The sequence below is a fragment of the Euprymna scolopes genome, chromosome 21 (assembly GCF_053919585.1).
Source record: "Euprymna scolopes isolate OS-2025 chromosome 21, ASM5391958v1, whole genome shotgun sequence".
Lineage (NCBI taxonomy): Eukaryota > Metazoa > Mollusca > Cephalopoda > Sepiida > Sepiolidae > Euprymna > Euprymna scolopes.
Window position 1 is genome coordinate 43,193,672 of NC_136502.1, and position 24,984 is coordinate 43,218,655.

General features: G+C 30.8%; 1 protein-coding gene across 1 annotated transcript in view; it reads left to right on the top strand.

Annotated features, from left to right (window-relative positions):
* Positions 1-24,984, top strand: part of LOC145242164 (DDRGK domain-containing protein 1-like) — a 39,609-nt gene that overhangs the window by 13,321 nt on the left and 1,304 nt on the right. The window contains exons 3-7 of the mRNA XM_080105143.1: positions 240-409; positions 1,189-1,290; positions 14,463-14,582; positions 20,190-20,228; positions 21,921-21,977. Coding sequence (XP_079961269.1) covers positions 240-409; positions 1,189-1,290; positions 14,463-14,582; positions 20,190-20,228; positions 21,921-21,977 — 488 coding nt within the window. The remainder of the gene's footprint in view (positions 1-239; positions 410-1,188; positions 1,291-14,462; positions 14,583-20,189; positions 20,229-21,920; positions 21,978-24,984) is intronic.

Sequence of the window (24,984 nt, forward strand, 5' to 3'; positions counted from 1 at the left end):
ACAATTTTTGAATGATAAGATAGTTCATTAAAACGTTTTAACAATTTTTGAATGATAAGATAGTTCATTAAAACGTTTTAACAATTTTTGAATGATAAGATAGTTCATTAAAACGTTTTAACAATTTTTGAATGATAAGATAGTTCATTAAAACGTTTTAACAATTTTTGAATGATAAGATAGTTCATTAAAACGTTTTTAATGTTAATCTTTTTTTTTTTCCTTCCCACTCACAACAGATGAGGAAAGTCCGGCAGTCGCTCAAAGGCAACGTCGTGGTGGTGATAGGAGTGATGATGATGAAGTGGAAGAAGATATTTACGACCAGATTGCCATGCCTGAAGGCAAGGTTGGTGCCAAGAAGCTTCGCAAATTACAAGAGAAAGCAGAAAAGCGAGCTATGCGAGAAGTGAGTAAAGCCTTTTGGCTTTCTTCGTCCGTCTTCGTCTATTTGCTAAACTCCTTGGCATTTCTTGGCTGTCAAATATATTGAACATAAATTTGTCTCTTTCTTTAGGGGTCCACTGTGAAGACTAGACATAGTTTGATGAAATGAATAGATGAAGATGTCTTCTAGATAATCGTTGGTTCTCTTTTTACTGTTCTATTTAGTAGAGGTTGATAGATGCTCTCTAGAAGGTTAGACACAAGGTCAAGTATTGGTTTTGGATGAAAGTGTTTCTGTGGAACGAACTGTATTCAAAATTGGGACGTCCAGGTTTTTAGTTTGTGTCATTAAACACTTATACTTAGCCAGTATAACCAAGAGATAACCAATGGTTATTAGTATTATTATTATTGTTAACGGTTATTAATATTATTATTGTTAACGGTTGTTAATATTATTATTGTTAACGGTTGTTAATATTATCATTGTTAACGGTTGTTAGTATTATCATTGTTAACGGTTGTTAGTATTATTATTGTTAACGGTTGTTAGTATTATTATTGTTAACGGTTGTTAGTATTATTATTGTTAACGGTTGTTAGTATTATTATTGTTAACGGTTGTTAGTATTATTATTGTTAACGGTTGTTAGTATTTTTATTGTTAACGGTTATTAGTATTTTTATTGTGTATTGTAGTAAAACGAGAGGTGAAAAGATGTTATAAATGCAGCAGTTTTAGTAATAGAAATTCTGTCATCAATAAAATTGGATGAATTTATTTTTCTTTTTATTTCTCAGCAAATGGAAAGAGAACGAGAAGAAAGGAAAGAACACGCCGAAGCAATGGAAGAAAAGAGAAAAAAAGATGAACTAAAGCAAAAGATGGAAGAAGCCGCTCGTGTAAGTATCGTTGTTTTAAATACAGATTTTACATAAAAACTTCCATGTTTTAGTTTCTGAGTTTTTTAGATGAATATTGATTATTCATATTTTTTTGAATTCATCAGACTACTGTTCTCATCTTGAGTGTTAAAGTTGCATATCTACTTGCTGTAATTCTTAACTGTGTGTTTGTGTGTGCGTATATACACATTAAAAGTTCACCATACATTTTTTTTTTTATCCTGTCTCTTCGGGAATGTGGTTCTTCCTGTCACTGGTGAATGATCTGTAAGAGCGTTAAAGATGAAAATATGATGCCGATTTTCTGGCAAGGATCTCTTTATTTCATCGAGCGAACCCGAGGAACCCCTTGCGTTGCTGATTTAAGCTTTCTTGCGTTTCCATCAACACATCTTTCCTCTGACCCTCCTGGTCTCAAAACTAACTCAAGTCCGACTGTTTACCAAATTTCAACTCCAAACGACTGTCTACTCTCCCTCTCTAAAAGTCCGCATGTGCGTTTCTATTTTTATCAGGGTATATGTGTGGGGGTGGTAACCCTCGTTAACCGACCTGCACCTAAAATGCACCGACTCACTTTCTAGCATGCAGCTGCACACCGTCAATGGAAGTCACTGAGTCTGATGTCACTGGTAACCCCTTGACCTTTCCGCACCTACCCAACACAAATAAGTTGGGTTCAATTTAGTACCGCGTTACTGACACATAACATAATTCTTTTTGTCAAACTCTGAAATCTGTCAAACATGGGAATCCGCACAGAATTTTAAATGAAACCCTTTATTTAATCCGCAAGGGGTAGCATATTCTCATTCTGTCAGGCATGGTTGTGTGGAAGTCGCAGTTGTTTTAGCTTGTTCATTGATAACTTCAAAAAAAAAAAAAAAGCGGGGCTGGAGGTTGACATGTCATGAAATAGGCAGCAAAACTGAAAAATTGGAAACAAATGTTTTTCATTGCTTACACTCCAGTAGAATGCCAACCCCTTCAGCCCTACCTATGCAGTCAGCTCCCCAAGCCCTGCTGGAAGGAGCAATAGGCAGAATATCAGCTCACTCTAAATTATTCTCAAAATTATTCTAACATATTCCTCGATCAATATACCTTTAAAAAAAGCAGCAATAAAATATTTTTCATTTTCAATCTTGAAATTATCAAAAACTTCAATCGCATACCAAATGCAACATCTACCCACATTCATGATTTATATCTTGTTATCATCGAGGTATCCATATTTTTTATCCTCCATGTAATATCATAAAATCCTCTTGACCACATGTAAACGAATGACTTACTTTGCCCTTGAAGGTTTGCAAATTGTTTCGCTTTCCAACATTAATCAGAAATTGTTTCATATCTGCTTCTCTTTTGATGTGCTCAATATTGGTTTATTAGTTTTTTACTCAAACTGAATTGTAAGTTCTCCACTTTTTTTTTAAATTCACAAAAAAGTGAATTTCCACTTAAATCGCTTGATCCGTCAATGGATATGAATTTTTTGCAAAACATTAGAGCCCTACCTCCTCATTTTTCATCACTTTTTGACTGGATTTTTTTTTTATCTTCCTCTCTTTTTGTGTTTTTCTCTTCTCTTTGTCTTACCTTTCTTTTTCTCTTTTCTGACAGTTTTCTGAAAACTGGAATTGTTCATTTTTCATTGAAGACTTTAAATGATTCATGATGAGATTAAGAGGGATCTTTTTGTTTCACCAAAGACAGATTGTATTTTTAGCAAATAATTATCTTCTTCCGCTTCACATGAGCAATGTTTTTCTCTTAATTTTTACTTTTTCTTTATCAAGATTGATATTTCACTAATTAAAAAAATTAATTATTTTAAATACCTCTTAACTATTTTTTTTATTACTTATAAGTTGCATATCGTCCAACTTGTTTTTGTTTTATTCTCTCTCTACACATATACATGCATGCAGGGGGCCATGGTCTCCAGATTGGGAAATTCATCTTGATTGCAGTTTTGTTTTTTTTGTTTTTTGTTATCGGTTATTCACATCTCTATTTAAATTTGGCATTAATTTTGGAAATCGTCTGAGCAAATATTACTTGGAAAATCCTTTGATTTTTTTTTTTTTCTATTAAGATTGAAATTGTCAGCAACTGTGCATTTAAGGTTTTGAAGAATTGTTTTTATTTTCATATTTAAAAGAATTTTTTTATTTTCATGTTTAGAAGAACTTTTTTATTTTCATCTTTTGAAGAACTTTTTATTTTTATATTTTGAAGAATTTTTTTATTTTCATATTAAGAAGAACTTTTTTATTTTCATCTTTTGAAGAACTTTTTATTTTTATATTTTGAAGAATTTTTAAAAAAATTTTATTTTCATGTTTTGAAAAAAAAAATTTCATATTTTGAAGAACTTTTTTTCCATATTTTGAAGATTTTTTTTATTTTCATATTTTGAAGAATTTTCTATTTTCATATTTTGAAGAATTTTTTATTTTCATATTTTGAAGAATTTTTATTTTTATATTTTGAGGAATTTTTATTTTCATATTTTGAAGAATTTTTTTATTTTCATATTTTGAAGAATTTTTTATTTTCATATTTTGAAGAATTTTTATTTTCATATTTTGAAGAATTTTTTTATTTTCATATTTTGAAGAATTTTTTATTTTCATATTTTGAAGAATTTTTTATTTTCATATTTTGAAGAATTTTTTATTTTCATATTTTGAAGAATTTTTTATTTTCATATTTTGAAGAATTTTTTATTTTCATATTTTGAAGAATTTTTTATTTTCATATTTTGAAGAATTTTTTATTTTCATATTTTGAAGAATTTTTTTTATTTTCATATTTTGAAGAATTTTTTTATTTTCATATTTTGAAGAATTTTTTTTATTTTCATATTTTGAAGAATTTTTTTTATTTTCATATTTTGAAGAATTTTTTTTATTTTCATATTTTGAAGAATTTTTTTTATTTTCATATTTTGAAGAATTTTTTTTATTTTCATATTTTCATATTTTGAAGAATTTTTTTTTATTTTCATATTTTGAAGAATTTATTTTATTTTCATATTTTGAAGAATTTTTTTTATTTTCATATTTTGAAGAATTTTTTCTTTTCATTTTTTTTAAAGAATTTTTTCTTTTCATTTTTTTTAAAGAATTTTTTCTTTTCATTTTTTTTAAAGAATTTTTTCTTTTCATTTTTTTTAAAGAATTTTTTTTCATTTTTTTTAAAGAATTTTTTTTCATTTTTTTTAAAGAATTTTTTTTCATTTTTTTTTAAAGAATTTTTTTTCATTTTTTTTTAAAGAATTTTTTTTCATTTTTTTTTAAAGAATTTTTTTTCATTTTTTTTTAAAGAATTTTTTTTCATTTTTTTTTAAAGAATTTTTTTTCATTTTTTTTTAAAGAATTTTTTTTCATTTCATTTTTTTTTAAAGAATTTTTTTTCTTTTCATTTTTTTTTTAAAGAATTTTTTTTAAAGAATTTTTTTTTTAAAGAATTTTTTATTTTCATTTTTTTTTTTAAAGAATTTTTTTTCATTTTTTTTTTAAGAATTTTTTTCATTTTTTTTTAAAGAATTTTTTTTCATTTCATTTTTTTTTAAAGAATTTTTTTTCTTTTCATTTTTTTTTTAAAGAATTTTTTATTTTCATTTTTTTTTTAAAGAATTTTTTATTTTCATTTTTTTTTTAAAGAATTTTTTATTTTCATTTTTTTTTTAAAGAATTTTTTATTTTCATTTTTTTTTTAAAGAATTTTTTATTTTCATTTTTTTTTTAAAGAATTTTTTATTTTCATTTTTTTTAAAGAATTTTTTATTTTCATTTTTTTTTTTTAAAGAATTTTTTATTTTCATTTTTTTTTTTAAAGAATTTTTTATTTTCATTTTTTTTTTTAAAGAATTTTTTATTTTCATTTTTTTTTAAAGAATTTTTTTTCATTTCATTTTTTTTTAAAGAATTTTTTTTCATTTCATTTTTTTTTAAAGAATTTTTTTCTTTTCATTTTTTTTTTAAAGAATTTTTTATTTTCATTTTTTTTTAAAGAATTTTTTATTTTCATTTTTTTTTAAAGAATTTTTTATTTTCATTTTTTTTTAAAGAATTTTTTATTTTCATTTTTTTTTTTAAAGAATTTTTTATTTTCATTTTTTTTTTAAAGAATTTTTTATTTTCATTTTTTTTAAAAGAATTTTTTTTCATTTCATTTTTTTTTTAAAGAATTTTTTATTTTCATTTTTTTTTTTAAAGAATTTTTTATTTTCATTTTTTTTTTTAAAGAATTTTTTATTTTCATTTTTTTTTTTAAAGAATTTTTTATTTTCATTTTTTTTTTTTAGAATTTTATGAAGAATTTTTCATTTTTTTAGAATTTTTTTATTTTCATTTTTCTTTAAAGAATTTTATTTTCACTTAAATTTTTAGGAATTTTTTTATTTTCATTTTGTGAAGAATTCCAAGAAGAGACAATTCAAAGAGTTGTTAGTTTTGTGTACTGTATTGGTAAAAGCAAAGCAAACACTAAATTAACAATTACACAAAATAAAACTTTATTACATCAATCGACACGTTATGAGAATGACATTTATTGAATTATATGTTTTGCTTTTATAAAATAACTAACCTGCTGTTGCCTGTGTGTTTGAAAAAAAGTGGTAGTAGGTAAGCAAGCTCAAACCCATGGATGTGGAGAGAGGTGTTAAAAAAAGAAAAATGGTATTAGCGTGGGGAGAAAATCAAAACAAGAGTACACAGCCAGGGTGAAAAGAAGTGTTTTAAAAAACAAAAAAAAAAAGTGGTAGTAGACAGACAGGCTTGAACCCGTGACGCGAAGGCGGAAAAAAAAAGTGAAAGAAAATCTGACGTCTTAGCCGATGTCTCCATGATGCAACCAGAAATCAAACATGTTGAAATTAAGCGACATACAACGTAAACAGGTTTGAATTTATTGAACTATAAAAACAGGCATGCGCAATAAAAGTTAACTCTGCTGCTTCCATTTGACCTAATTAAGAAGGTCAAATAGAAGTCATGCAGCGTTTGGGTTTGTTTACCCAAATTTGACTGTTTTTCACCCCAACAGATGTTGGGGAGGGGGAAAGCAGCTCCCAATTGTCCAGATTGAATAGCAATTGTATGATATACAGGAGTGATCAAAGCTGATTGCTTCTGGACGTTTCCTGGCGCGATGCCGGAGAACAACTTGTTAGCTTTTGAATTAGTTTCGCTTTTTATACGAAAAAGCCGAATCAACACGTGAGAAGCCAAAATAGCAATAATTTTGTAAAAGTCGTCGCAAATAAATCTATACACTACACGCGTTCCCAAATCGTAGATATTATTATATAGGGCGTATATAAATAGTTCTAAGCAATAGTAACCCCCCCCCCCGGAGCACGTGCGAAAGAAGCCTTTGCGAGACATACACGAAATGGTCACACACATTTTGCCTTTTATATATATATAGATTAGCTGGGGTACCCAGCGTTGCCCAGGTGTTTAGAGCTGTGGGGGGGGGGGGGGGGGGTAAGTCGAAACAAAAGAATAAGCGAAGTAATAACCCTGGTTAAATATTATAAAAAAAACAATAAACGAATGTGATGAAAACGAACGATGTTAAAATTTTTTAAAATCGGAAAAACAAAAACTAAAAAAGAAAACGCTAACATGATGGAAAAAAAACGAATGATGTCAAAACTTCTTAAAAAAAATCTGAAAAATAAGAAAAAATAGCGAGCGACTGCGGAAAATACATAAATAACCGTGTTTCAATATTAAAACTATAGGTGTGTGTGTGTGTGTGTGTGTGTGTGTGTGTGTGTGTGTGTGTGTGTGTTGAGGGGGGGGGGTAGATGGAAACTAAAAGTAATAAACCTGTTTAAATATTAAAAAAACAAACAAAACAAACAGCGAAAAAAGCTTTGGGAGGGAGGTAGGCTCGAATCTGAAGCCTTGAGGTTAATAGTCTGATGACATAGCTTGACATCACGAAGGCAGGGACTTTAGAGAGTCGAAAATAAACGTTTAAAAACCCTAGAAGTTTTCTATGTCAAATATCACGCAATAACAACAGCAGCAATAGAAGAGAAAACAAATTCACAATGCGAATTTAGTAAGATAAAAGTGGCTGAAATAAAAGATTTTTACGAAATTGTTTTGTGTTAGATATTGTCATCTCGGTAGCATATAAAAAGTTATAAGAATGAGCAAGCAAGCCGAGAAGCAGCCGGAAAAAAGCCTTTAGCGGACATACAGAAAAAATACACACACACATTTTCTCTTTTATATATATAGACTAGGGGGGGTGTACCCGGCATTGCCCGGGTGTTTGTAGGGGGGGGTGCTATAATAAAAAAAAAGTTTTGGAAGGAAACACGTTTGATTTTATTTAAATATTTAGAATTGGCAGGTGCCCGTTTTAATTTAATGACTTAATGAGGTCAACTTTGACTGCAGGGTAGTATTTTATTTACTCCGGGAACGCTTTTTTAAAAGATTTTTTGTTTCCCCAAGATGTTGGGGGGAGGGCAGCTCCCCATAACAAGGGGATTGTTCAAATTGAATAGCAATTGTCTGATATAAGGAGAAACTCCACAGTGATCAAAGCTGATTGCTTTTGGATGTTCCTGGCGATCGCACCGGGAACGATATCTTAAGCTCCGTTTCGCTTTTATTATTATACGAAAAAGCTTAATGCACATGCGGCGATCGAAAATTGTTGAATATTTATCTTTTCAAAGTCGGGCAAATTAAATAGACAGGCGATCCCGGTTGTAAACTCATAGATATTATAATTTAAGCACGATATAAAATCTTTTAAGAAGTTGTGAGGCGACCGATCGGTTCTCGGAAAGCCTTTTTTGGACATACACGAAAACGCACGCACACACACAATTTCGCTTTTATATATATAGATTAGAATTTCAAAATAAATTATTACAGGCATTTGTTTTATGACTTAACTAAAAAAAATTAACCCTTTTTGAACATCGGACATATTTTTTATTTAATTTTTTTATGAACAATCTTTCTTAGAAAAGAAGATTCTGAAATGAATGGAAATGGTCATTATATGAAAATGTACAAGTTAAAAAATACAAATTTTACAAAATTAACATTTCATAATAAATCAAAATAACCATTAAAAGTTATAAAAAATTTTTTTTTAATTTTAATTTTCTCTTTGGAATTCTTCAAAAAGGAAAATTTAAAAAAAATATCCCCCAAACCTAAAATACACAAGGGCCGAAATGCCTCCCAAATTAAAAAAAATATATGATTTTAGACAATTTTGAAAATATCTAAAATTTTACTCATTATTTTCTTCCAACTCCATTAAAAGTTGTGATTACATAATTTAAGTCTTTTCTTAGAAAAGAAAACTTTTTGTGTTAAGAATTATTGAAATACTAGCGAGGGGTACCCGGCGTTGCCCGGGTGTTTGGAAGTGTGTGTGGTTTTGGGTAAATAAAAAGAAAAATCGTTGGTTGTTAAAAAAAGAAAACGAAGCCTTGACACGCAGTTGGAAAATATTAAAGTGTGAGAAAAAACAAATAAACAGGTACCCGTTTTTGACGAGTTATTGACGTGAACTTGAGTGCGGGACAGTGTTTTATTTAACGCGAGTCTGTTTTTTATACGAAAAAGTTTAATGCACATGCGGCGATGGTACGCAATAGCTATTCAGCAGTTAACATTTTCTGTGGGACAGTTTTTAATGAGGTCAATAAACGGGTTTGTTTTTAATTAACTTTGAAAAAAAACAGCTCCCTGTTTATTAGGGGGAGTGTCTTGTCTCGAAATGAAAGCAATCGTCTGATATGACAAAGCCGACAATGACCAAACGTTACATAGCTTTCTAGAGACCACTGGCCGTGGGCCAGTATTTCGAATCGAGTTTCGCTTTTTTTTTTTTTTTTTAATACCGAAAAACGAATGCAACACGTGCCGATCCGAAAATATTGAATAATTAACGTTTCAAAATCGGGCAAATTAAATAGAGAGGCGACCACCGTTATTAAGTCATAGATATTATCATTTAGACGTGATATAAAAAGTTTTAAAAATTAGAAACCGCCTCGGGAATCCGCTGGAAAAAAGCCGTTTGAAGACATACACAAAAAGCGAACACACATACGCAAATACATTTTCGCTTTTATATATATAGATTACTTATGCTCTGTGTATTCATTCTTTTTTGTGGATTCCTTATCTTCATAGTTGTTGTCATTTCACTATCATTTTAAAGGATTAAAAAAATTTGAATAAGACTTATGCTCTATATTAGAGATAACTGCAGTAAATATAAAAACGGTAATAAGCGATTCAAATTAACTTTTAAAATTATTTTTCAATCTTTATAGTTATTATTCAAACACGTATAATACATTTTTTTGTTGTTTTTAGATTCTTAAACAATTTATTTATAAATGTCTACCTAAAATAGTTTGCATAACTTTCATTAAGTTCTTAATGCTTTTGGGTTTTATAAATACTTTTATGTTGCTTGAAAATTATGAATTTTTAAAACTTTTGTTTCTTATTGCATTTAAGTCTCAATTTTTTTTTTTTTTTTAAAGTTGGAAAACTTTGAAATTGTATTTGTAATTTTGTTTTAAAATTAAGTTTAAGTTGGGCTTTATAAATACTTTTATGTTGAATAAAATATGCATTGAAAGCCAAATTATAAAAATAAACAAATATTTTACTTGTTTGAAATTTATAATTTAAATGTATTTAAAAGTCAAACACCATCCTCAGTATTTTATATTTCTTTTTTTCCTTTTTTTTCTTCTTCTTACAAAATACTGAAGATGGAGTTTGACTCTGAAATATATTTAAATTATAAATTTCAAACAAGTAAAACATGTTTATTTTCATAATATTGCGTTGTAATTTGGTTTTCAAATACACCTGATGCATATTTTATTCAAATTAAATCAACGCTTCTATAACGGAACTCACACCCCTGCTTGAAAATCATGAATTTTTTAAACTGTTTTGTTTCTTTTAGCATTTGAGAAGTTTCAATTTTTTTTTTTGAAGTTGGACAAGTTTGAAATTTTATTTGTAATTTTGTTTTAAAATGAAGTTCAAGGGAAATAATCGCAAAAGTGCAATCATTTTTAAGTTATCTTCCTTATATTAGAATTATTTTATTTCATAGCGGCTGTGCAAACAAAAGTTGGACTCAATATTGATGTACAGTATATATAATAAATTTTTTTTATAGAAGATAGTTTTTTTTTAATTTTTTTTTTCTATTAAATATTAGAGGGTTTCTGAGGGGTAGGGGTGATAAATATGAATTACAATTTTCTGAAAATTTCCATAATTTGTGAGTAAAATGTAAAAATATTCAGTTTACCATTTGTTTTGCATGTTGGCATGTGTTGGATAACTTTTAGTAATTGACTTCCAAACTAATCTATCTCTGCCCAGGCCTTCATTTATCCCTCTTTCTCGATCATTTTTATCACTTTCTCCCAGGTTTTCCTTGGCTTTCCCTTGTGAACAGAACTTGCTACCTCAACTGTTCTACATCTATTAAAATTTAATCTTCTTTGGAGATCTCAGATCTAAATATCTTTTTAAGAGTCACATTAAACATTCATCATATCATCATTTATCTCCACGCAACACCCGTTCTCTATTCTCACTGGCCACAATTTCCATACATCACACTGCATGCACACGCCTGATAGATTCTTTCCTTGACCAACAATGGTAACGCTCTGCTGGTTGGTAATGACAGAATTTTCTGCTCTTACTCCATCCACTCCTAACTCTTTCAATCACCATCATTTTAGAGGAGTTAACCAACATTTCTTTTTTTCTTACAATGATAAATAAATTCTGTGAGTTTTTATTTTTTCGGGGGGGAGAGGGGGATGGTCTATAATTTTTAGGTGATCACTAGGGCTGTGACAACAGCATATTCCTTTCATTGTTTTGACTCTTGAGTATATATCTGTTAATATCTTATATGTTTTTATATCGACTGATGTGGTTCTCAGTTGATTGACTGTGTCTTACTGTGTCGGATGTATACTTGAGTCAAAAGAATGAAAAGAATATTCTGTTGTCACGGCCCTAGTGATTACACGTGGTTTCATAACCTTCACAATCGGACTTAGCATTAGTAGTAAAAAAAAAACTTTCACTATTAAAATATGATAGACTCTTATCTTTATCAACAATGGTAACACGTTGCTGGTTAGTAATGGCGGAGGTTCCCTGAACGTTACTTCATCCACTCCTAACTCTTTCTATCACGCTAAAACCTGCTTTACCCTGTGTTGCAATGATATCACCAATGTAATAAAACTTCTCAATAACCTTCATAACTTTGCCATCCAGGTATACTGTTCTTTTTTTTTTTTTTTTCCTCTCACAATGAAATAGGAAATTTTTTAACTCCTGAACCGACGTTCAAAAAATCCTCAACATTTCATACGAAGACTGCATAACAAATGAGAAAATGAAGAACAGACGAGCGTATGACAATCTACTGACGATTGTGGAGAAGATGAACAAATGAAGTGATATGATCATGTTATACGATCATCGGGTTTTGCAAACACAATCTTGCAAGGAGTTGTATAGATAGGGAAAAGGAGGAGCACTCAAAGAAAATAGTGGGAGGACAACATCCTGGAGTGGGCAAGGATTATGCTGAGTAACAGACTCAGAAAATCAAGCAGACTGGAGAAAACTGGTTGCTAGGTCATCTTTGGCATCTCAACGGTTATCCAAACCACGCGGCAGATGAGATGAGGGCATATTTCTACTACACCATTTACTTTGTCCTTTGTATTATTCTGTCTTTTCCATTTTAATATTATTTTAATCAAGGACCCCGTGGCATAATAGATAAAGTACTTGGTAAAATTCAGTTGTAAGTGACACTCTTCTGGCAGTTAACGGTTCAATCCTCAGTGCAGGCAACATTCAAAGTAGAATTATGAATTATTTAGAACTTCTACTCTGTCGAGGATGACAGAACAAGAGGATGCTACCCCCGTGGATTAATAAACAGGTTATGTTTGAAATTATGTCCAAAAGAAAGAATCCAGAATTTGACACAATGCACCTGAAGAAGGTCAGAGGTCACATCAATCGAAACATTGTGAAAATAACACTCAAGATGAGAACATTAGTCTGAATAATCCAAATAATATGAAATAGTTAAAAACATGTTTGTAAATTTAAAACATCCAAGTCATCAGTTCAGCAGATTTAAATCGGCAAAAAACATCAAGGATATTATTCTCACAATGTTTCCGTCGCCTTCGCGTGCATCTTGTTAGATTTGGAAATCTGTATGTCGAACTCTGGAATCTGTACAAAATTTTGCATGGAAATCTTTTCTTTAAACCGTGGAGGTAGCTTGCTCTCCTTCAGTCAATGGATAAAAGTACTAAGTGATAATCAGTTATAAGTGAATGTCTTTTGGGGGGGCTGAAGGTTCAATCCTGAGTATGGGTGATACTAAGAATATAATTATGAATTGCTTAAGATTTCTATTCGGTCATGACTGATAGAATGAGAGCAAGCTGCATTTATGGATTAAATAAAAGGTTTCATTCAAAATTCTGTATGGATTTTCAAATATGTATTGGGGCAGATTGCTGAAACAATCTTTCATCAAGTGAAAGATTCTCCTGGAATATTGAGATAACCTGCCTCATTAATAGTAAGATGCACCTGATGAAGGTCAGAGATTAGAATGATCGACATGTTATGAGAATGACATCCAAGATATGAGTATAGTAGTCCGAATACTCCAGATAATACAAATTATAAATTTTCACCTCAAAAATTCTAAAACAACATTAACATAGAGAAAATAAGTCATATTTAAAAATGGGGAAATGTGAACAATATGTTATATACATAAAAATATCAGTGTCAACGATGAGAGAAATAGTAAAAAAAATAATTATAATATAAATGATGACTCTTCTGTGTTTTGTTTTTATTTTAATAAAACTATAATCAATTTCTGACAGAAATCAGTGAATTTGAATTCCAATAAAAGATGTCTACTTTTGTAATGTCATGAAAGAAATAGTCATTTTGTTGAAATTAAATCATCTTTGTTAGTGTTTTTATTTGAACTCCACAAGTAGCAATCAACGTAGCCGTCATAGCTTAAAGATGGCTCACCCACCCACCCACCTCCGAAAAAAAAAATGTTAGGAATTTAAAAAAATTTGGAAAAAAATACAACAAAAAAAGGAAATAAGTTTATCAGCAGAATAAAGGTATAGGAAGTTATTCACCAACGCACAAAAAAGGCAGCTAAAATAAGATTATTAATCAAGGTGTGGCAGTGAAGTGAAACAAAACGACTGAGCAATGGAGGTCAATATGTGTAGAGTTAGTTTATAGGCGATTTCAAGAGTGGAAATGAGTTTTGTGACGGACAGTTTACCGACCGTCTTCGTTTTGCAACAGGTAATTGTTTCCAATCTGTGACAATGGAATGCAAGTTGTGGCTTCGAACTGATCGATATGAGCTAATGACAACTGATGAACACAACCTCAACAGAAGATGTAAATGTGGACGTTAGCAATCAGATGGTCGATGGTGTCACACACACTTAGAATACAACTGATATTTGGAGAATATGTTGGAGTTTGTATTTTTTTTTTTTTTATACTTGTGAACCATTGCGCCACCACCCCCATCAGCAGCCACCAATGTGAGAAATGCCGAAGAAATAAAAGATGAAAGAGAAGAAACCTACAGCACATAGTGTTTAGGTTGGCAATCATTGTCGAACGGTTGAGCACGTGGTCTTACAGTCGTCAGAGCAAGAACATGCTGAATATTCAGAATATCAATTTATTTATGCTGTAAAAATGGATGATTCGTTGCAGAATTGTATCTAAGGAATTTTCCATTAGTATGTCTCTTCCAGGTTGGCCATGAGAAGAGACGTGCTGAAGGGGGGGGGTCACTTGTATGCCATCACTCCTTAAACATGCCCTCTCCCTTCTCCTTACAGGCCATCCTGCTTTATCAATCAGATTATCTGGTATAGTCTCCTATTCCTTCTACCCCACCCCACTGCTTCCTTATTAATGAAAAAAAGATGTCAGATTATCCCAAAAATTTAAATTAATATTTTTCTTTAAAAAAATCTGAAAATATTTTCATTTCTCTATTTTTATTTTTATTTCTAGGAAGAAGAGGAGCGTAAAAGAAAGGAGGAAGAAGAACGCCGAGAGTATGAAGAATATTTGAAGCTCAAAGAAGAATTTACCATCGATGAAGAAGGAGAAGAAGAAAAAATTGATCTGAACGTATGTAAATTTTGTAAAAAAAAAAATGCCTTTGAAATTCCTTTTTTTTTTATTTTATTTATTTACAGTCAAATAAGTTTTTAAGATTTCTTTAAAAAAATTACATTGCATTCAAGAACTTGTCATTTGTAGCATCAATATATATATATATATGCATACATACAGTAGATTTTTTTTGTGTTAATTTTTGCATTAAATACTAATTCCTCTTCTAAAACTGTGCATCAAACAGATATACCCTAATAGTTAATTTGTAGAACTTTATCATAACAAAAGTCCATGCAAAATTTCAGCCAGATCAGTCCAGTATTTTCTGATACTATCTTGCCCCTTTTTAGTTATCATATCGTGTGTGTGTAGCCTAACTCCTCTCCTTCCTTCCTTCCATGCATCCTGTATGCTAACACTCGCCTAGATGGTGAGTACAACTCTTATTTTTTTAATTGTCTTTGTTGCAATATTTTTTTATGTAAATGAAGAGTATGTTTAAAGAAAATTGGAAGCTTCTACTTATAGACACTAGCGATAGGAACTGACCAATCAAATGGAGCCATGTTCTGCTAGCAACCAATAACATTCCCACACATATTTTTCGTGTCCACATGAGAAAGATCTTTGCTCTTTGTCTGCAAACTTTTAAAGTTCAGGACTTATACAGATCAACTATCCATGGGAAACTCTTTTTCATCTTCAGGCCTTGTACAGATCAGCTGCCTATGGGAAACTCTTCTAAAATTAAACATGGCTTTCAATTCAAGTTTTTATCATCTATTATTATATACTAACCTGGGTGCCCGGCGTTGCCCAGGTGTTTGGAAGTGTATATTGAGCAAGAAAAAAAAAGTGGTAGTAGGCAGGCAGGCTGAAACCCGTACTGCGAAGGAGGAAAAGAATGTGGAAAAAAATGTGACGTCTTCACCATTGTGTTCATCGCCAAACCAGAAGTGACGTAGGTTTAAATTAAGACTAGTCAATTGAACAAAGGTGATGACTTTTGAAAATATTGGCGAAAAAAGTGACCCCACTTTGTAGAAAAGTGCCCAGTTGAGGGCGAAGGAATTAATGTTTTTAGCCAATTTTTCGATATTTGTCGTCTGAAGGGCCGGGCTTCAAAACAATACTGATTTCATGAAAATCCGTCGCCTCTGTTGAAAGTTTTAGGCAGACATACGTACATATGTACATTTAAACAGACAGGTCAGATTTATATGATAGAAGATGTATTTCCGTGTTATTATTGTTTTATTTATCTTTAATGATTGTTGAGCATAATTTGAGTTTGGGTAACTTTCTTACCTTTGGAACGAATTCTGTTTCTTTTAATTCAAATGGGAATAATGATTTTGAGATATGACTTTTTCAAGACACGTCAACATCCATGGAACAAAGTAAATTCGTATTACTGTAGCGACAAGCTTTAGAAGTGGTCTTGGAAAAAAACAAGAAAAGTTGGTCTTAAGCATATCATCCATACACAGACAATATGTGTATATCTCTATGTAAAGTTAGATATGTTTGTATATGTGTTATGTGCAGGATTCACTCCTTAACTAATGAACTGATCATTTTGAATTTTGACACACAGCTGCTTGGCATAAATGAGTCTTTAAATTTATGTATTTATTTTTATTTTATTTCTGTTTGCCCCAAACATGGCAAAATTCTACAGAGATGTAATCGGCTACTGTAAATTGGGGGCATCCTGATTGGGGAGTTGTACAGCAACATTACATTTAAACTCCTGCATGTTAGTATGGTCAGGAAAACAGGAAGGGAAATCCAAAGGTTAGCAGTTTGATGAAAGAAATTATTTGAGTAGAAAGTCCTTGGGCATCTGGAGATCTCTATAGCAGAAGGAACTGGATCTTGTTGACTGACGGTTTGATTGGGGGTATTTACGTAGAGAGGGTACCAGTGTAGCACATTTCATTAAATACTTGTAAAACAAGCACAGGGATGCAACCTTGCAGTGATGGGACAGAGGATGGAGCTTGTTTGATAGTGTGCGATCTGTTAGATTAGAGATGTTTCTTTTTTGGACCTTGTCCATTTAAAACTAATAAGATGTGATTTATAAAAATAGTTCATTGTAAAATTTACTTAAAGATAATTACCATTATTTTGAATATGTATAAAAATTAAAAAAGACAATTTGAAATCAATATTATGCATAAATGCTTTATTAAAACCAAGCCAATGTGTAAATTAGCCATCAATTCACTGCATGAAATTATATTTTGCTGTTGAATATAAATTGAATTGGATATTTAAAAAATGTATACAAAGTCGATATTTTTTATTGAAATTTTCAAATGAAAACCTCGGAAATATGAGCTAAAATCTAGTAATTCTAACATGGTTTCAATTACAGACACAAAATCTACATTATTAGATGTTTCTATTTGAATATGTTTGTCGATTTTCATGTTATGGCAATGAATCTTAAAATCGTCAAATCTCTTACATTTTAAACAATTCTGATTATTCTAGAGTTATTTCCCTTGCATTGTAATTTATTTCTTTATCAAGATTACATTCTTTTTTTTTTTTTTTGTTACTTTTGCCCCCACTAAACAAGGCAGATTGCCACTAAAGTATAAAAGGCTACTGTGATAGGAGCCAGATTCGGGCGGGGAGGAATCTGATTGAGTAGTTGGATGGTAAAATCTTTGTTCACATTGCATTTAAATTTTTGCATGATGGTTAGGGTCAGAAAAATGCCAAAGGCAAGCAATCTGAGGAAAAAAGTTAATAGAATAGAAAATCTGGAGATCTCTATAGAGAAGGGGTGTGATTTTGCTGGTAGTAGGATTGGGTGTGTGTGTCTTGTTTTTTTTTTAATGTATTTTGGTATTTGTTTAGTTTAATCAAGACATTAAAAAATAAAAATATTGAAAAAAATTATATTGTGTGTATCCGTTATGGAATTAAGTTCTCATAAAAAAAATTTTCACCTATTTTGATCAGGTAGTTAGTTAGTTTTTTTTTTTTTTTTAGTTTTTCTTACAGCGGAAAAACAATTTATGACCACGAGCAGAAGCAACCATGTTTGAATTTTTAGACCACAGGAAAGGGAGGGAGGAGCACGCCATGGGGAGATAACTCAGTCTTTCATATATATATATATACTGAGCGTTGTCGTCCAATGAAAAAGCGACATGTTACAAAACACCCCTCTCGCCTTCCTCATGGTCTAAAAATCCAAGGATAGCTGCTTTTGCTTGCTGTCATAAATTGTTTTACCGCTGTTAAAAAAAATACTTGATCAAATTAAGTGAATTTTTTTTATAAGCAGTTAATTCCGTAACAAGTATGTACAATTTAATTTTTATTTAATATTTTCATTTTTTTAATGTCTTGATTAAGCTAAACAAGTACCAGTAGTTTTATCATGTTTTTCTGTATTAAAATGCAACGTTTTATATAAAAATGTTCAAACATAAAGTGTACCCAATAAATAAACAATTGCTTTTTTTTTTTTTAAACTTGCAAGATTTATGATATTTAATTGTAAAAATAGTAATATTAACGTCAAATCTTACAAAATGGATAAAAATAAAGAAAAACACTTTACAGTTTGTTTTTCTGTGTATCACTAAGAATTAAATTTTTCTTTTTTTTTTAACAGAATTTACAATTTTGATACTTCTTTATTTCATTTTTCAACATTTCGGAGTGGTGACATTTGTTGTGAGAGGGTCACATTTGAATTTTTGTTTCCTTAAAAATAGAATGAGCACATACGGAGCAGATTTTCAAGTTTCTGTGGTGATTTCAAATATAAATAAAATTATGCAATGAAAAAGAATTGGTGATTAGCGATCTTTTAAATCAACGCATTTCAGGTGAAAACATTGCATACTTATGTGTCATGTCGAAATCAGTATAAATTCTAAAAAATTACGAAAAAAAATGATCACATAGAAAAATAATTACAAGTAAAAATAAAACTATTGATTTATAGAGTTTTATCATCTTTTAATAAGGAAGAGTTCTCAAGATCCAGGGGAAATAACTGCAATCAATCATTTTGACTAAATAATTGTAATTCTGACATTTTTAAACACAAAATATCAAAATAATTGTGGATGATTTTTTTTTTTTTTTTTTTTTTGTAAAAAAAAACATCTACCATGTCTTCTACTAAATTATTTTTCGTAAGTTTTGAAATTTATACTAATTTTTACATGACATGTAAGTATGTAATGTTTTCACCTGAAATGCGTTGGTTTAAAAGATCACTAATTTGTACAAATACCAAAATATTTTCTTTTTCTTATGAGTTTCATATCTTGTCACATAATTTGAATGCATAAAGTTTGAGAATTCTATAGTTCTGGTAGTAAATAAGAGCGATGGATCTTTTTCTTTTATTATTGTGACAATAAAGTGAAAATGTCTAAGAGTGTTTTGTATGTTGTGACTGTCCATCTGCCAGAGTGGGAGGAGACTTCTCCTGACAGATGTATATTTTTTAGTTACAGCTTATTAGCATATGTGGCGGTCAGCTGAGATAGATGGAAGAACTAAAATGGAAAGTATCAGTTAATTTTGACAGAACAGAAAAAAGCGGTGGTGCTAATAATCTGTTAAAACCTTTTTTTTTTTTTTTTTCTTCTTTTGGTTAGACCTCAACAAAAGAAAATTGATTTAAAATCAACTATTTTTTCTCCAGAAATAATTCACCAGAAAATGTAATCGCAAGTTTTGAATTTAAATTACCTTTCTATATTTTTGCTTACAAACTAAATGAAAAGAATTACTAAAAACAAAGACAAAATCCAAAATTAGCCACCTCTCTCTCTCATGTAAAATTTTCCTTGACTTTTTTTTTTTTTTTTAAATTTTAAATTATGTTGGAGCAAAAGACAGTTTGCTCCTTTGCTGTTGTCTAAATCCATCACTGATAAATGTCAATATTGTGAAGAAACATGTGATTCTGTAAAGAAATTAATAAAAATCCTCTTCAGCAACACTATCACAATGAAAACTGACAAATCTTAGCTCAATTTCTCTCCCAGTTGTCAAAAATTTAATTGCCTTTCTTTCTCATTTCATTTTTCGTAAATTAGTTGTTCTCCTCATATGAACAAAACTTATAAAAACGTCAAACTACAAATACACAAATACTTTCATTCCATTGAAAATCAAGTGGCCAACATGCAAAACGGCCGACATGTTTGAAAACTGGTAACTTTTCATTTTCTTCTTCATAGTAATTGTAGGTAATGTTTAAGTCTCTTTTATATTTTAAACCAGAAAACATGATTTAAATTCAAACAAATCCATCCATAGCCTTGAGCCCCTGTAGGGGCATAGGCCATCTACAACTTCTGTAGCTAGGAGTTCGTTTTTCGGGGTGAGACTGCTGGCTTCACGCCCAACCTTCCCAGAAGATACATACAGCGCCTAGCCTTCCCAAATGGTTACCCATCTAGTACTGGCCAGGCTCAACGTTGCTTAATTTCAATGATATAATGAGAATTGATGTGTCAACGTGATTATGTCATACAAAAATTCAAATAAAACTTTGTCTTAAAGTTGAACTGCAATGTTAGTCAATATTTGAATGTTTTAACACTCAGTTCATTCTGCTTTTCCTTTCAGTCTGAATCCCTCTTGGAACAATTCATCAATTACATCAAAGTAAGTTATCAAATTTAATGTAAAATAATTAATTGAATTTCTCATTGTTTCCAGTTTTCTCTGTCAAAATTCCAATTGTGTAGAATTCACACTTAGAAAATGTTTTGTTATAGTCACCTACCATATTTCCTAACTTCCGGCAATAGCACTACCAAAGCCAATCAGTTCCTTCACTTTTATTGTTCTTCAGTATTTCTATTGAGAAGCGATTTATTGAAATAAAATATAAGGAAAGCACATTATTGAAAAATATACAATAACAATTAACAAAATTATTCAGATAAAATTACATAACCAGTCTTTACAGTACATACACAGGGGAGATATAGGCATGAGAGAAAAAAAGTAAAGGAACTGATTTGTCTTGCTATGCCAAAAGTTAGGAAGTACATTAACTGACTATAATTAAGTTTTGATTGCTTCTATGTCGTCATTTCATTAGGCATCTCTTTATTTAAACGTTTCATGAACAACAAAAATTCTTGTAATTAATACAAACACATGAATTTGTACATATGCTTAAATTTACTTGTCTCTCTATATGGCAAATACAATGAAAGTCTCTCCCCTCCTCAAAAAAAAAAAAGGGGCACTCTCAATTGAAACAAAAATGAAAATTACCTCATCAATTGAGAACAGGCAAGATGAAGTGTAGTTTCAGAACAAATATTAAATTTTTTTTATTTAATTATTTGGACTATTACCCTCATCTTCTAGTTGTTTTTATGACGTTTCGGCCAATCATACCTCTGGCCTTCACCAGGTTAACTGCGATGGGATAGGAATGTCGAATCCTCCAACTACATCCACAGCAATTGCTGCCGTCAATAATTGTCGTCATCTCACCACGGTTTGGTCAACTAATCCTCTGATTGGCTTTGAGTGAGATTGAAACCACTACCTCTAGAATGCTCACCTGGAATTGTACATATTCTGCATCTCTATCTACTGCACCATGGGCCCCAAACAACTATTGAAGGCAGTAATTGCTGTGGATGTAGTTGGAGCATTTGACATTTCTATCCTATTGCCGTTAACCTGACGAAGGCCAGAGGTATAATTGGCTGAAACGTCATAAAAACAACTAGAAGATGAGGATAACAGTTCAAATAATTAAATAAAAAAATTTAATATTTGTTCTGAAACTACACTTCATCTTGCCTGTTCTCAATTGATGAGGTAATTATACAAATTTACTCGTCTCCAAATAATTCAAACTAATTCAAAGATATTAAATTTTTCTTCAAAGTCAAAATGTCCAGAATAAGTTAAAATTAAGGTTTATGTAAACCTCAATATATAAGTAGAGCTCTTAACTTAAGATTATATAAATCTTATTCATAAAAACATTTAATATTTCCTTTAAAAACACTTTATTCATAGGCAATTGTTTCTGCTCATTTCAAGAACATATACTTTTATGATTTACAAAATATCACAAATATTTTCATTTCAAATTTTTTTTCTTTAATTACAAAAATCAAAATTGTTATTAAAATGTATATATTCTATATTGAAGGTATCACTCCCAAAACTTGTAATCATATAACTTTTTGTTCAAAGTGTAAAGCTGGTTCAAATTAAAGTTCCTTTGTGTCATGTGCCTGTTAAAGTGAACATTTCTATTTCTGTTTAAAAATAAGAATTCCAAAAAATGACAAACATAAAATTTCATAATTCTTTTGTTTTCAGGAACTAAAAGTCATCATGTTAGAAGATTTGGCTATTCATTTCCAGATAAAAACGCAGGTAGGTTTGTTTTTTTTATTTTGTTGCTTTAGAGATGATGTGGGGGTGGGGGCTAAACTCTTCTTGTAGAAATAACAAATAGGCAAGCAAACGTGTTCGTACGTCTAGTATTTCGTTTGTAAATATTTTTTTTTTCAACAATCAATGTTGGCAGATCTTCTTTTGACTAACATTCATACTTGAGAAAGTGTATTATCTTATATTATATAAAGGAAAGTTGTTTATTTGTGCGTCCCACTAAAAGTCAAAAACTACACAAGACTATCACTATTGCCTAAAACAAAATATTAACATTTAAAAAAAAATTTTTCTTAAATATTCATTTGGAGGGGGGGAGTCACAATGGAAGAGAACTAATCAGAGGGATGAGGATCAATATTTAGAGTTTTTTTTGTTTGGTTTTTTTTTTTTTTTCTAAATGCCAGAGAAAGTGAAAGGAGGGGGATAGGATGATAAAGTGAAATAAGGGAATCAGAAGGAAGAGATGCAGCAGAGATGAGTGGGATAAAGGTAAGATTGACGGGATTTTAGAAGCAATATGTTATACATATTTTTCAACTCTTCTATTTTGTTGTTCATGCCTCTAGGCAACACTGGGTAACCATGCTAGTCTGTTATATAGTAACTCAATCTGTGTATTTATGAAGGTTAGTTGAACAACTTTACTCCTAATGTGCCTGTTATTATTAAATGTCTTATAAATTTGGACTACTCTGTAGATTGCCAGGTACAATTGAAATAAAAAAAATGTTTGATACAAAAATTGCATTTCTGTTTTCTAATTTTTATTTATTTATTTTTTTACATAGGAGTCACCACTTATCAAGGCTCAGAGGCTACTCAAGGATAAGGGTTAAAGAGCGTACAGTAGTCAATGGGACAATATAAGAATCATTAGTAGTATAAATTGGTTAAATTGGATTACTTTAGGGGAACTGCTCAAGAACTTGTTTACATTGGACTTGAAGACAACCATATTGTAGTCAGCTCGAAAGCAGGAAAACGGAAGACAATTCCATAGGCGTGCAATTCTAAGAAAGAAGCTTTGTTCATGGAATCTACGTTTAGGTTTAGGCACAGATAAAGAGTGGGGGGGAATTATTGATAGTGTTTTCTGCTAGACGAGTGTTTCTTGTGAAAGCTTGGTGAGAGGGGGGAGGCATAGATTGGAGCTCAGTCGAGCACTTGCCATGAAAATAACGATAAAGCAGAGACAAACTTGCAGGTGCTTGTGGCTGTATTATGTATGTACATATGATGGAAAGAAAATACCTTGCACCTAAATTTACATAAATTGATCAAGTACTTTAATTTTTATGAATAAAATGAAATTTTATTGCAAAATAAGTGACAATCTCGCGATGCCATCTTGAAAAAAGCTTGATGGAACCAGGAAGATAATTTTTTTTTACAAAGGCATCATCTTAATGACTAATTAATCACCACCATAGATAGTAGTGTCATCAGCATAAATGCCTACAAATGATGTAAGGATGTGATTTGGAAGATCATTAATGTAGATCAGGAAGAGAGTTGGGCTCAGGATGGACCCCTGAGGTACTCCAGCATTAATACTGTGAGCTTCTGATTTCTGCCTATCAACCACTATTATGAACCTATCAAAGAGAAATGATTTAATAATTGAGAAAACACCTTCAGCTATACTGAAGTTGGAGATCTTGTGAAGTAAACCTTTATGTCATACTCTATCAAAGGCCTTTGATATGTCAAGAGCAATTGCCCTAGAAAGGTAGCCTCCGTTGAGAGATTCGCTAATCCTATAAGATATAATTGTAAGCACATCTGCCGTAGATCCAGCAGAACGGAAACCATATTGTGTGTCACTAATGTTATTTTTGCTGAGATGGTTGATTACTTCTCTATTTAGCACAGATTCCAACAATTTACTCATGACGCACAGGAGACTTATTGGCCTGTAGTGAGAGGGAGATGAGCGATCACCTGAATTCTTAAATACAGGGTATACTGATGAAATTTTCCAGGGTGATGGGAAGCAATTTTTAAGACAACGTTTAAACAGTTTTGTAAATATGGCCGCTAGTTCTGGTTGAAGTTTTTTTTTTAGTATTATAATTGGAATACCATCAGGGCCGGGCCCTGTCGGTGGGGCATTAGAATACACCAACTGCCCCCCTGCAGAGGGTAAAAGTCCCTCAATGGGGGTCCTGGATATGACCTAAAACTATATCCAATGGTAAGGCCCCAGCTTGTGGGCTTTAGGGAGTGTGGAGCCACCTTTTAATTGCCATTGCTCCCAGGTCCACTCTGACCCGGAGTGGTAGTACCTGTTCGGGTTCCAACTATGGGTTAAATAGAAACCGACTTGAAAACAACAAATATATTCTATTAAAAAATTTTTCTTCAAAATCTTTGGATTCGGCATTAAATAACCTGAAAAGGGTTGATATGCCGTAAAACAAAAACAACCAACCAACCATCAAGGCCGGTTGCTTTACTGGAATCAAGGTTTTTGATTAGCTTGGCAACATCACATACAGATATTTGTATATCACATAGCGTTTTCTGATACAGGAGGAAATATTGGGAGTTGGTAGCCTATAATTTATAATATAAATCTCACCTGTATGTTTAAATGTATGTATGTATGTATGTCTGTCTAAAACTTTTAACAGAGGCGACAGATTTTCACGATCAGTATTGTTTTAAAGCTTGACCCTTCGAATGACAAGGGGTCACTTTTGTCACCAATATTTTCAAAAGTCATCCCCTCTTTTCGATTGACTAGCCTTAATTCAAACCTTTGTCACTTCCGGTTTGGCAATGGACGCAACAGCAAAGACATCACCTTTTTTTTTTTTTTTTTTTTTTTTTTTTTTTTTTTTTTGCATTCTTTCCTTCTTTTGTAGTACGGGTTCGAGTCTGCCTATTACCGTTTTTTTTTTGTTTTTTTTTTTTTTTTTTTTTTTTTTTTGCATTCTTTCCTTCTTTTGTAGTACGGGTTCGAGTCTGCCTATTACCGTTTTTT